Source organism: Calliphora vicina, chromosome 3 (assembly GCF_958450345.1).
Source record: "Calliphora vicina chromosome 3, idCalVici1.1, whole genome shotgun sequence".
Classification (NCBI taxonomy): Eukaryota; Metazoa; Arthropoda; class Insecta; order Diptera; family Calliphoridae; genus Calliphora; species Calliphora vicina.
In genome coordinates, this window is record NC_088782.1 from 122,677,009 (window position 1) to 122,690,912 (window position 13,904).

The 13,904-nt window shown below is 30.1% G+C and overlaps 2 protein-coding genes across 3 annotated transcripts in view; both read right to left on the reverse strand.

Moving 5' to 3' along the window:
• The window catches only part of FucTA (glycoprotein 3-alpha-L-fucosyltransferase A), a 29,734-nt gene extending 22,663 nt beyond the window's left edge, over positions 1 to 7,071 (reverse strand). Inside the window, exon 1 of the mRNA XM_065505541.1 lies at positions 6,958 to 7,071. The gene's annotated coding sequence lies outside the window, so the exon portion shown is untranslated. The remainder of the gene's footprint in view (positions 1 to 6,957) is intronic.
• A 2,749-nt stretch (positions 7,072 to 9,820) lies between these two features.
• Pex3 (peroxin 3) lies at positions 9,821 to 13,416 on the reverse strand. Of its 2 annotated transcripts, none has more exons than XM_065504598.1 (2): positions 13,287 to 13,416; positions 9,821 to 11,613 (listed from the first exon to the last, which is right to left on the reverse strand). In XM_065504598.1, the coding sequence occupies exon 2, from the start codon at positions 11,268 to 11,270 to the stop codon at positions 10,122 to 10,124; it is 1,149 nt and encodes a 382-aa protein (XP_065360670.1). In that variant the 5' UTR covers positions 11,271 to 11,613; positions 13,287 to 13,416; the 3' UTR covers positions 9,821 to 10,121. The 2 variants fall into 2 exon arrangements, with proteins under 2 accessions (XP_065360670.1, XP_065360669.1); XM_065504597.1 differs by having other exon boundaries at positions 13,074 to 13,406.
• Between the last annotated feature and the right edge of the window lie 488 nt (positions 13,417 to 13,904).

The window sequence follows — 13,904 nt, forward strand, 5'->3', positions numbered from 1 at the left end:
CCAGCGATGCCCCAAAGAAAGCTTATTACTGCCAAAATATGTTTCCTTCTCATTAATTTATCCCGTATATTTTCTATTTATGCTGTACCACGGTGCCATTAACTGCCATACCTTCTTTCAAAAGTACTAAAGCACACAAAAAGTACCTACATACTTTTTGTTGTCGAGTGTTTTTTTTTTTAATGTTACAAGCAGAATAATAAATTTATTAAAGCTCTCTTCAATTATAATGTTGCTTCTAAGAACATAATATTGTTGCAGCAGCATTAAAATAGAAAAAGAAACAAGCAACAACTACAAAAACACTTTCTCTTTATAATAAGAGGCCGCTTATTATGTATTTATGTACAAGTATTAAGACGTATAACGTTTGAAATAAACCCTCTTATCTTAAAATGGGAGTATATTTTAACTAGTGCAACATTATAAACAACTAATTGTTTAAACATTCAAGTCTTATATATTTTAAGAGTGTATAAATACGGGAATATTCTTAAACGGTCTGTGGCATCATTAACCAAGGAGGGTAATTAGGGGGTTTCAAAAATGGTACTAAAAACGGGCAGATGTTGTAAATATTCGCAAAGGCATGTGTCTCCTCTTTACTGTAGAAAAAATATGAAAAATATTCTCAATTAAGTGCTTTATATATTGGAATAAGTGGCCAAGTAAGAATTTTTCTATAGTCTATAGAAAAACTCTCCCCTTATAGGTCTTTTTTATAGAACATCTCTATATCAGCTACTTTTTTTCATCAAAAACCTGTCCGTCAGGCAATTTTTCTATAGAAAAAGTAGCTGACGTAGAGTTTTTCTATAGAAAAGGTTCCAGACTTAAAGATTTTCTATAGAAAAATTGCCTGACGGACAGGTTTTTTATGAAAAAAAGTAGCTGATATAGAGATGTTCTATAAAAAAGACCTATAAGGGGAGAGTTTTTCTATAGACTACTACTCAGCTACTTTTTCAATAGAAAAACTGTCCGTGAGCTACTTTTTCTATAGAAAAACTCTACGTCAGCTACTTTTTCTATAGAAAAACTCTACGTCAGCTACTTTTTCTATAGAAAAACTCTACGTCAGCTACTTTTTCTATAGAAAAACTCTACATCAGCAACTTTTTCTATAGAAAAACTCTACGTCAGCAACTTTTTCTATAGAAAAACTCTACGTCAGCTACTTTTTCTATAGAAAAACTCTACGTCAGCTACTTTTTCTATAGAAAAACTTAACCTCAGCTACTTTTTCTATAGAAAAACTGTCCGTCAGCTACTTTTTCTATAGAAAAACTCTACGTCAGCTACTTTTTCTATAGAAAAACTCTACGTCAGCTACTTTTTCTATAGAAAAACTCTACGTCAGCTACTTTTTCTATAGAAAAACTCTACGTCAGCTACTTTTTCTATAGAAAAACTCTACGTCAGCTACTTTTTCTATAGAAAAACTCTACGTCAGCTACTTTTTCTATAGAAAAACTCTACGTCAGCTACTTTTTCTATAGAAAAACTCTACGTCAGCTACTTTTTCTATAGAAAAACTCTACGTCAGCTACTTTTTCTATAGAAAAACTCTACGTCAGCTACTTTTTCTATAGAAAAACTCTACGTCAGCTACTTTTTCTATAGAAAAACTCTACGTCAGCTACTTTTTCTATAGAAAAACTCTACGTCAGCTACTTTTTCTATAGAAAAACTCTACGTCAGCTACTTTTTCTATAGAAAAACTCTACGTCAGCTACTTTTTCTATAGAAAAACTCTACGTCAGCTACTTTTTCTATAGAAAAACTGTCCGTCAGCTACTTTTTCTATAGAAAAACTGTCCGTCAGCTACTTTTTCTATAGAAAAACTGTCCGTCAGCTACTTTTTCTATAGAAAAACTGTCCGTCAGCTACTTTTTCTATAGAAAAACTGTCCGTCAGCTACTTTTTCTATAGAAAAACTGTCCGTCAGCTACTTTTTCTATAGAAAAACTGTCCGTCAGCTACTTTTTCTATAGAAAAACTGTCCGTCAGCTACTTTTTCTATAGAAAAACTGTCCGTCAGCTACTTTTTCTATAGAAAAACTGTCCGTCAGCTACTTTTTCTATAGAAAAACTGTCCGTCAGCTACTTTTTCTATAGAAAAACTGTCCGTCAGCTACTTTTTCTATAGAAAAACTTACCCTCAGCTACTTTTTCTATAGAAAAACTTAACATCAACTATATTTTCCATAGAAAAACTGTAAGCCATCTAGATTTTGCCACAAAAAAAACGTTCCCTTAGGAATTCTTGCTTGTTACTCCTCTATTTCCACGAGTGTATCACTAAGCTACACACAGAATTTGACACACATATTAAGTAATTTTGTTTTTTCAAAATAAAACTTCCCATAAAAAGCCGTAACCAAAAAGCGAAAATAAAATTACAAAAATATATGTCGGTATGTATGTATTATATTGTATTTTAATTGCAATACCGCGATTTTAGGTTTTAATTACATTTTTTCCCCAGTCGAACATTTCAAAGCAACGAAATAAAAAAAATAAAAATTACCATAAAGGTCATGTGAGTTTAAGATGGATGTAAGTAACAAAAACATGTAACAAAATAACAAAATACTCGTACAACAACAAAAACGAAAATAAAAATTAGAACAATAACAACAATATGTTAAGTATTATACTTCACTTGCCTTTTTACAAGGAACAAAAAAAAGTAAACAAAAAAACTTTACTGTTATACAACAATAAAATCACACACATGTAAAGCAAAGAAGAAGAGCCTACATTAAAGAAAACTACTCTACTCTACTCCCATGACTCTCTGCGCCCCCTACTTCAACTACCCACCTCTCATATTCTTTAGCTGGCAAAAAAAAAAAAAGTGTAAAAGGAGAAATATCCCTCTATGTTTAATGTATCCCCCAAGTATTGTAGATTTTAAAGGACCCTTCAAAAGCACACTTGACTTGATCTAATGTTTTCATGTAGGAACATTCAGATAAACATAAATATATACAACATATTTATATAGAACGACTTTGTTTATAAATAACAAAAATACATTTACACACATTTTTTATACAATACTTTTGTACAACATCAACAAGAACAAGAACAGGGAGCACAACAAGAACAACAAAATACAAGAAGTTGAGTATTAAAAAGTCTTGACACATTCTTGCAAAATAAAATACAAAAAAAACAACGAAGAATATTGAGTTTTCATTAGGAAAATATGATTTTTTTTAATTCTATCATATAATATTTATAATTTAAAATTACCAACCAAAAAAAAAGCAAGAAATCTTGTTACAAGTTACACAGAAATGTTAAAAAAGAAAACGAAACAAAACAAAAGGAATTAAGGAGTTGACGTTTGGTAATAGACATATGAGTACACACACAAACACATGCGAATAACCTATAGGGATGCATACATTGGATTGTGTGTACGTTGTTGTACGTTGTATGTCTATCATTTATGCACGCGATATTTGTTGTATTTCATTATAAGGGTAATAAACAGAGTTGTAATCAAATTATTTCTTTATAAAGAAAATAGTTTTTAAAAAATTATGAATTCCATTTGAATACTACACCATTTCAAGTTGAAATTATGAAAATCCAAATTTATATTGAACAAAAAAAAAACAATTGAAATTCTGATTAGTGAATTAATATTGAGAAAAACCAATTGAAATGAAGAAATCGAAATTAATATACACAATGAAATTAATAAATCCAATTTAATATTGAGATCAAACTATGTAATTGTATCGAAATTAATATTGAGAAAATTAAACTAGAAATTCAAAAAATTCAAATTGATGTTCAGAAAACCTAAATTAAAATTGATTAATATAAAATTTCTATTAACTTAAACAAACTTAAAAAAAAAAAATAATTTTTATTATCTCAATTTAAATGTTATTTTATATTTTAAAATTTTGGATTTTTATACCCTACACCACCATAGTGGGTTTGTGCAGATGTTTGTAACGCCCACCTTAAAGTATACCGATCGACTTAGAATCACTTTCTGAGACGATTAAACGATGTCCGTCCGTCTGGTTGGCTGGCTGTCCATTAATTTATAAATGTATCTCCACAAATTGCGCTCCAAATAAGTTTTATATATACAAAATTCATGTCACCAAATTTTGTTACGATCGGTCCATAATTAGTCATAGCTCTCATATAGACCCGCTTCCGAAAAATACTTTAACGTGCATATATCGCTTAAAAATGTTGGTATACTCACAAAATTCAACATAGTAAACTTTCATATAGACATAAATCACACGTCCTAATTCCATGGTGATCGGTCCATAATTGGTCATAGCCCCCATATAAGGCCCACTTCCGAAAATCACTCAAAAATATAAATTATTGAAATTTTAAAAGAAAAATGTTTTTGCTCTTTTACTTAGTGTAGGGTATTATATGGTCGGGCTTGACCGCCAAATTTGGATTTCAATAAATCCAATGTTGCCAAAAACCTAAGTGGTGAGAATGTTTTATCAGCATAAACCAGTGACTTCACGTGTTCCAACAGGAAATAATCGACAGGTGTCATATTGCACGACCTTGGAGGCTAAATTTTGATTTTAACGATGGTTGCGATCGCCGTATGATACATAGCGCCATCCTGTAGAAACAACATCTCGCCCGGATCAATGTTATCCATATTTTCAAACAAAAAATCATTGATCATGGTGCTGTAATGATCTCCATTGGCTATAAAGCGAGCTCCGCCTTAATTTTTGAAGATATACGTTTTTTTTTGGATGTAATGGAGTCTGTAGGGTCTGTTGTGCAATAATCTCACTCCATAAGCGGCAATTTTGTTGCGTCTATAAATTGCTCAAATCTATAACTGATCTTCAAAGTTAATTTTGTAACGTTGTTCAAGCCTCAATCTATGATGATTCGCCAGAGTATACTGATCATAAATGTGAAAAAGTGAGCTCAGTATGACAGTTCGTTTGACTGTTAACCCTTTCGAAATTTCTATCGATCTTTAAACACACCAACACTCGTACGTGTAAGAGTATTTTTTCTTGTTGTGGATCAAATTTTAGTTTTAGAAACTCAATAAATATGTAATAAAAACTTTATTTATTAACAAAACTCAATGAAATTTTCAACTTTTTTTTTAAAATTTTTCATTCTATATAACAAAGTGTAAAAAAAACTTGGCAAAGCGAATTCCGCAATTCCTAAAAATTGGAGCGAAAATCCCAAAAATGGTATTTTTTACAATTTTGCCCATAGGGTTCATATTTCCTTCAGGACTGGAAAATTACTTTGGGAATAGATAGAGAACACATCAAGATTTCCAAAGCAGCTTTCCGTTTTCTAATCCCAGCTTTGGGATTTTGGAACATGTGGCCCAAAGTTGAAATTTTGATAGGTCAATTACCGAAGGACGTATGAGCGACATATTCGAAAAATAGGACATGTTTTTTTCTTAACATTTTACATAAATTTGCTGAATACATTTTATACCTAAAATGTTCTTTAAAATAAAATTCTTAATAAATGCGAAATTAACCCTAGGCTCTCTTTTGTTATGTCTTATTTCTGACTTTCTGGTTGAATTTTCCGTATTGATGTATTCAGGGACTTATAGTAAAATTTCACGTATAATTTTTTTGCAGAACATTTTAACCCCTTAAATCCCTGTTTTAATGGTGATTTTTGTACTTTTTTAAAAGAAGGACAAAAAAGACCCATGCCTTGAGGATTTAGAGGGTTAACATATTTTACAAAAATATTCTCCGTAACATTTTACATAACTTAGATGAACACATTTTATACCTAAAATGTAAGGATCACATGGTTTCTTATGACGATTAACAATAAGAATGTGCCAGAGTTGGGAAACTTTAACCCCCCTCAAATGAAATTCAGATGTAAACTATCAGAACGCCGATACACGTGTCTTTTTTTTTGTCTCCTCTATCAAAATTTATTAGTCGGACCTTGTAATTTTGGAAAAAAATAGATTTTGTTTATTGGATTTTTTTATAGTCCTTCTAGTGGATGCTTAAACTAGTAAAATATCTTCTAATTGAGGCTTAAACTAGATCTAAAGATCTACCAAACTTTTGTGGTGAAATATTTTACAATTAAGGCATAAACTAGACAAATGAATGGTCTGCTATTGATTGGATTAGTTAAGGTCCTTCTAATTGTTTATATTATGAACAGATGCTTAAACTAAACTGCAGTTTAAACTTAAATCAGGCTATACCTACATAAACTTAAGTCACCATAGACTTCACGCTAGGTTACATGGGATGTATAAAGTAAACAATTGACCCAAAACGTATAAATTGAAGTCAGCCAAGTTATCATTAGTGAGATTACAGTCTGTAAGGGATACATTGACTACTTGCTTAACTGCTGGATGCTTAATGATCCTTAAACTAAACTATATTAGAATCATTGTTTTGTCAGTACCACAATAATGTTTAATTTGTTTTCTATTTACAGTATTTAATTAATTATGTTCATATTTGTTTATGTTGTTTAATTTATTAATAAAATGCTAAAAAAAAATACAAATTCCATAATGATTTTAAACTATTAGTGAAATATTTGGAAAAGTTTCCATTGTATTATCAACCAATCTCTTAAATCTTAATTATCAACCAAAATCTTAATGATTTCATTCCTTTCCACAGCTGGTAACAATACACACCAAAATAAAAAAAGAACAAAAAAAAACTAAAAGAAACTTTTACTACATTTTCGTTTGGTTGTTGGTTGTTGTTGTTCTTATGGCATGAATATTTTAACTATTTAACTTAAGCTAATCGATAAGAAACAAAAGGTTAAAACACCTTAAGAATTCATTTCAATAAATAAATTATTTTGTGTTTTTGTAACAAATTCCCAGTAAAAGAAAATCCACCTACAGCCAGGAAAATTTTATTAAAATACATACAAATACTACAAAAAAACCAACTTACTTGATTTTGTTTAAGGCTTAAACTTATTTTAGAAGTTTTTTTACATAATTAAACGCCATTTAAAGTTGATGCTGCTCAAACATTTTGCATTATGCTCCTTTTATAATAAATTTATTTGAAAAATAATTTTCTTTATTTTATGGAGGCTTTATTTTTTTCTTTTCTATTTTTTTTTAATAGTAATTTGTACACAATTTCTTTGTTTTATATTAGTTAGTGTGGCCGTCACACAAGAAAAATGGAAAAATCATAAAAATTGTCTGAAAAACTTTTTTTCTTCTTGCTTTTCAAAAAAATCAAAAAACTAAAAAAACGTTGTATCCTGTATTCACGTAACTTTGCAACTGATTTACATTTTTTCTTTGCTGCTACAACGGTATTCTGCTGCTGCTAGGGCTGCTCTGCTACTGTTCTCCCCAGAATTAAGCAAAAATTTAATGAAAACAACAGTTGCGCATTATCCTGCTCAAAATTCTTTCTAACTCCTCTCCAGCACACATTCACAATTAGTTGAGAAATATTGAAATTGTGTAAAAATTCACCCAAGGAACAAAACAAATCCTTTACAACAAAGAAACATACCCATAAGAAAAAAAAAAAAAAGGGAAGTTTTTCTACATCAGCTGTGTGTGCCATTGCCTTGTTTTTTGCTTTGCTTTGTTTTTGGTGCGCTTTTATAAAATGTCCATTGTGAATTTTCTTTAGTTGTTGTTGTTGTTGTTTTTGCTTTGAATGGTCCTTTTTTGTTTGAGATTTCAAGAGACTACTTGGCGTCCGTATTTTATGGCCGTTATATTGAGTATATGTACTACGTACAAGTTTTCTTTTCTTAAAGCGGCTTTTTTTTACATTTTGTTTTGTGATTTTAAGTACATGTTCATTCAGTTTGTTGTTCAATTTAGTGTTTACTTGCAACTGAGTTTATTATACAATGCATTTCATAAATATGTTTGTATGTGTGTTTTTAGCAACTAATAAAGAAATTTCTTAAAGAATTGCTTTTAAGGGTTGGTTTTTACACTGAAGCTTAAGTTTTGCTGTTTTCATTTATGTATTTCCATTTAACAGCTGTCGTTTATAAACATAACAAATGATTTTTTAAACCCAAAATTGAGCTACATACATTTGTAACGGTTTTTAACTGTAATTGAGTGAAATAAAACTGTAGCATACCTTGTGGGTTGTAAAATCATAAATATGAAGTAATGGCAACATTTAGAGAGAGGTGCCAGATGTGTAATGGCTTTTAACTATTTAAATAACAAATTGTAGCATACCTTATGGATTGTAAAAAATTATAAACAAAGTAATGGCAACATTTAGAAATGCCAGATGTGTTGCATTTTTAATGGTATTTTACCGCGAATTTTAAAAACATCTTCGTGAGAAGGGTATATACATATAAGTTTGTCATTCCGTTTGTAATTTCCACATATTCTGGATCCTTATAGATAGCGGAGTCGATTAGGCCACGTCCCTCTGTCTGTCTATTGAAATCAACTTTCCGAAGCACCCAAATAACTTACATACACGATTCATACATCAATACCTCCGGAATTGTTCCAGCTCGGTTGCTATTTAATATCGAGAAAATCGGTCCACGAGGAAAAACCAGGACAACCTCGATTTTTGACCTATTTTTTACCTATATCTGGATTACTAAGTCATTAATATAGACAATATGAATATCTAATGATAGGTATTTCAAAGACCTTTGTAATGACGTATATGAGATCATAGTAAGTTGGACCTACAATGGGTCAAAATCGGAAAAATATTTTTTTAACCCGAATTTTTTTTCACCAAAATTTTCTTTTCGCTAAATATAAAAAAAAATTAAAAATAAAATTTTAAAATTTAAAAAAACAATTCGAAAAAATTGTTTTTCCAATAAATAAAAAAAAAACAAAAAAAAATAAATTTAGTTTACCTAAAAATATTTAAAATTTTTATTTTGAAGTATAAGATTCGTCGCAGCCGAATATAACTCTCTACTTGTTTAATATAAAAATGGTTCAGTATCCGATTCCAGTCTAAATATTTTGTTTGATTTATTCTGTTTTCTTGCAGAAGTTTAAAAGCTTCAAGCAATGTATAGGCGAAATCCCATAACTCACATAAAAAGAGTAAACAGAGATTTTTCTTATCGAAAAGTGCGGGAATATACATTCGGTAGATCCGATATAATGCTTTATATATTTCCAAATTAAGCAAACATATTTTTTTTGTTTTTTAATTTTTCAAATTTTAAGCGATTTCTTGTATTTGGTTGATACAATTAGTTTTTAATAATAAATTAGTTTTAAATATTAATAAACAAAATTAGACGCACAATTTTCAAAAATGTTGATTCTTTTTAGGAGAATCTAGAAGAAATTCTTTAAAAATTTCAATCAAAATAGGTTGTGTCAAATAAAAAAAAAAAATTGTCATATATATAAACATTAATAAAATATAAATTAAAGCTGATAAAAATTGGGATTTATATTCTTACTATGTATAAATTTTTTAATTTTATGTAATTAATTTTTTCTGAGTGGAATATGAATCATATTTGACCCTAAGGGCTTGATTCTAAATAAATGAAAATAAATAAATAAATAAAATAAATATTGTTTAATTTTAATAAAAATGTTGGTTGTCCCAATAAGTGAATGATTAATAAGTTGGCAGCCCTTTTCTTATATATTACATTTCCTATTGAGCATAATTTAAAGCATACTTTAGGGAGCTAAAGAATTTACAGTGTCTAGAAATTGCAAATTAAATGAGTTTTGTTTTGAACTCAAGCTCATTGATTTTTTTTCTAATAATTTTACATATTTCCCATTTTTTACTTATTTAAAGATAAAACACAGACACATTTTTAATTATTCATTTATTTTGTTAAATAGTAATCTCACTGTCACATAAAGTAATATAAATATAATATAAATAAAACCCCATTTAAACTAAAAATACCATTAATTACTTCTTTTTTTATTCAATAGCAGAAAGAAAATTATACATAATTTTTTACAACTTGAAGCACAAAGTTATATTTTTTGTTTGTGATAATTTAATATACATATTTATAAACAAATTTCTCGTTTAATAAACATCATACAAAAATAAAACTAAAAAAAAAAACAAAAGTAATAGAAAATAAAATGTTTTCAGGGATTTTACGCCGAAGAAAATGTTTCATAAACATTGGCACCCAACACTTTGCATTTCTCTGACACCACATAGAAGGTTATTAGCGAGGTGGCTAAATTTTGGGGACGCGTGGTGCTGTCAAATCCTTTCGAAGTCAAACCGCTGACTATGGGTATAATTTTGGCTAAAGCTATTTGTACGCTATTTATATTAAGCAGGGCATCGGGGCTATTTGCAGCGTTTGTCTGTGTAGTGCTTTCCGATGTTTGTAGTTTTTGAGCTAATGTTACAGTTTCACTCATACTTTCGGCTATGGCATCGACGGCCAGGGAGAAACCTCGGCAAATATTGTTGGAACAAACACTGCTGGCATCATCACTCTCCAGAAGATCCAAAGTTTCGTTAAAGATTTTCTCCAGCAAAGGATTACCTTGAGCATAGTCTGTTAGTTGGGAGGGCAGCAAGTATTTGCACATTTTCGAACAGGGATCCGTGCTAGGATCACTATTTATGGACATTTGTAGGGACCAAAACAATTGTTCCACATCGGCTAAACTGAAACGTTTGGTCAAGGGCAATTGTTTCACCACTGATATCACCTTAGCTCTAATCAAACGTACCAATTCTGAGAGGCCACCATCTTGTATAAAATGTCTGATTAGAGAAAGATATTCTTGTTTCAAATCGTCATTGATTTTTTGTGGCTGAGCGGGTTTCCCCTGATCTCCTGCTAATGAAGACACTGTATCACAATATAAATAGCCACCCAATAGATTCAATTGTATGCGCAGGGCCACCACTAACATGGAGGAGGCATAAATGAAGGTGGTTAAACGTGTAAAGGAGACTATTTTCATTTCTTCCCACAATTCCAGTTTGTTGGGAGGATTTTCACGCAATTGTTCCAGCAACTCATCTGTGCTGCACTCCTTTAAAATGGCCTGCATTAGTTCGGCTCCCATGCCAATTATTACCTGATTACAGGTCTTTTCTGTTGATTCAAAATGCTGCATGCGACGTGTCTTCTCCATAAATTCTCTAGCCTGTCGTTCTTGCATTTCGATAAGTTTCCTTTGGGCATATTTTAAAGCAATAAATGTGCCACCAACTACCACGCCGGTAATAACAAATTTCCTGCGATGACGCGTTAGAAAATCACGTAAACGAGACAGCATTTTGTGTGTTTCAAGGTTTAAGGTTGTTGGTGTCTATGACGTTTTTAAAGCAACTACTATTCTTTCGTTTTTTTTTATTTTTTTTTTTTAATATAGGAAACAATTTAATTTGTATTAATTTTACAATTACTCTAAGACACTGGCTTTAATTTTCAATTGTATTTGCTTTTACAATGCAGCAAAGGGAGGGGTTGATTGTTTTTTATAGTAAATGTGGGATCCTCGACAAGTGTTTGTACTAGTTTATATATTTTTATTTAAATGTCAGCTGTATATTGTTGGTTGTTGTTTAATAAGAGGGATGTTTAGCCCCTGGAATGTTACGTTGTAATGAGAAATCGGACTGCAAAGAAATAAATAGTTTTCAATTAATAGAAATATTATTTTAAAATGTATTTAAAATAAATCAATAATATATACAATTGTTAAAGAATAACCCCATAAAACAATTGTAAATGAATTAAATATGTAAAAAAAGTGGTGATATTTGGCGATGGTTTGCAGTATTTAAGATATTTAAAAAAATGTATTGGAAAACGATTGTAATCGTTTTTGATAGCTTTGTTAATGTTAGGAAATATATTTAAAGCATATAAATATAGGGTCTGTTCTATTTCTAATCAGGGGGAAAAGGAAATCTTTTCGAACATTTTCGTTTTCGGATTTAGTTACGCAGTAACCGCCCTGATTTACGACTATGACTTAAAATTTCTCAGAAAAGCAACAAATTATATTGAAATTTTCAGTACGGAGACGATTTGCAACAAAACCTACAAATCTGTCTAATACTGGAACAAAACTAGTTTTTTTTGCTTTTTTTAATGCAATGAAGTTTTTTAAACAAATTTAATTAAAAATCGATTGCATTTTTACTAGTCCCAATTAAGCTTCAATTAGAGGGTAATTTTGTAACGTAAATCTATCTAAATTAGCAGATATTTTAATTTTAAAATTCGAAAGTTTTCTAAAGAAAAGTAACAATAACTCCCAGTTATCGAACATTTGTTAATGAAAATTATCGATAATATAAAAAACGATAACTGTCAGTTATCGAATATTTTCTAAAGAAACGATAACTCGCGGGTAACGAACATTGTCTTTTTAAAACTAACGATAATTAACTCAATCCGAATACATATTTTAAATCCATATTTTACAGTCTACAATTTCCCATAGGTTTTATATGGGATATGGATCTGACGATTTTACAGGCCACTTCAAAACATGTACTTCATCGGATTGTAACCTAAAGAGGCGTTTGAGGTCATTGTCTTGCTGGAATTTCCAAACTAGGAGCAGTCAAAGTATATTTTATGATATAAAATGGATTCATACATTGGCCTGAATAACAGCCCCACACCATAATATTGCCAACGTCAAACTTGACTGTCTTATTTGTAAACTTGGAGTCTAGTTCGATTCCCTGCGGCCGTCTTACAAATCTTCTACCATTACTGCCTCTTAAATTGTATTTGTATTCATCAAAAAAAAAGAACTGTACTATTCCATTACTGTCTCGGCCAATAAATTTCATACACAAAAACATTTGCTGGGTTATCAATCATGTTTAGAAAACAAATTGCAACAAAACCAACTGCATTTGACAACTTTTGTAATATTCTTGAAAGATTATAGAAAAACACACGCAGTTACACTATTCTCAAGAGCAAGACAAACTTTTACACCTTTATTTTAAACAACACAATACCTCTAATTAATTTCCATATCTTTTTAATCATTTAACGATAAGATTAAGGTGGCATTATTTTCGGCAAACCACAATTTCCATATTAATATACTTACACTTTTGTCAAGTTTTTTTTATAATCCCCTTCTTCTGTATTGGGTCAATGCTCAATATTTAACTTTTAACATTGAATAATTTATAAATTTTAATCGATTTAAAACGAAATGACACAAGCAAATTTCCCAAAAATTAATACTTTCTTTTGCGGCTTTGAAAATGTTGTAACTAATTAACTACTGTGCCGTTTTTTTATGATTTACACCACTTACTTTTAATTATTTGTTTTTTTTTTAACTAAAAGTTCACAATTTTATCACGCTGTAAAGGTGCGAAGTTCGCTTTGTTGAGAAATAACAATAAAAAAAGAAATTGTTTAAACCAAATAAAATGTCATGTTAGCTTGAGTTGCTGAGAGGGGAGGGAATGTTATGGAATGAAATAGGGCTTTTGTTTACATTATTTTTCTAATGTTGCCATATGTTGGAGTTTAGTAGGTGATTTTAAATACAAGCTGGCAATATTATTAGAAGAAAATAAGTAACGTTTTTTAAAAGGAAGTTATTTTTTTAAAATTTAAGTAGCACATTGAACATTGAATAAGTTAATATTTTTATCAAAGCTAATTAAAAGGGCTTGCATAATACTATTACAGCCTCATATATGTAATTAAAACAATGCTAGAAACAATTTAAGTTAAAACAAGAATTTCGTCATTAATTGGTGCCCATTCAAAACTATATTTTTCAAAATCTATGAATTAATTCATTTGTATTTAAGTCTATCAGACCGGTTGTTGTTGTTGTAGCAGCGGTGTTTGCTGAGTTGACAGCCCTTGGCCGAGTGAACTCGGGTCATTCCGGTGCGTAGAACCGGCTGTCGTGGGAATG

Coding starts and splice junctions, on each gene's coding strand:
- Pex3 (XM_065504598.1), bottom strand. CDS start 11,270: ATGCTGTCTCGTTTACGTGATTTTCTAACGCGTCATCGCAGGAAATTT.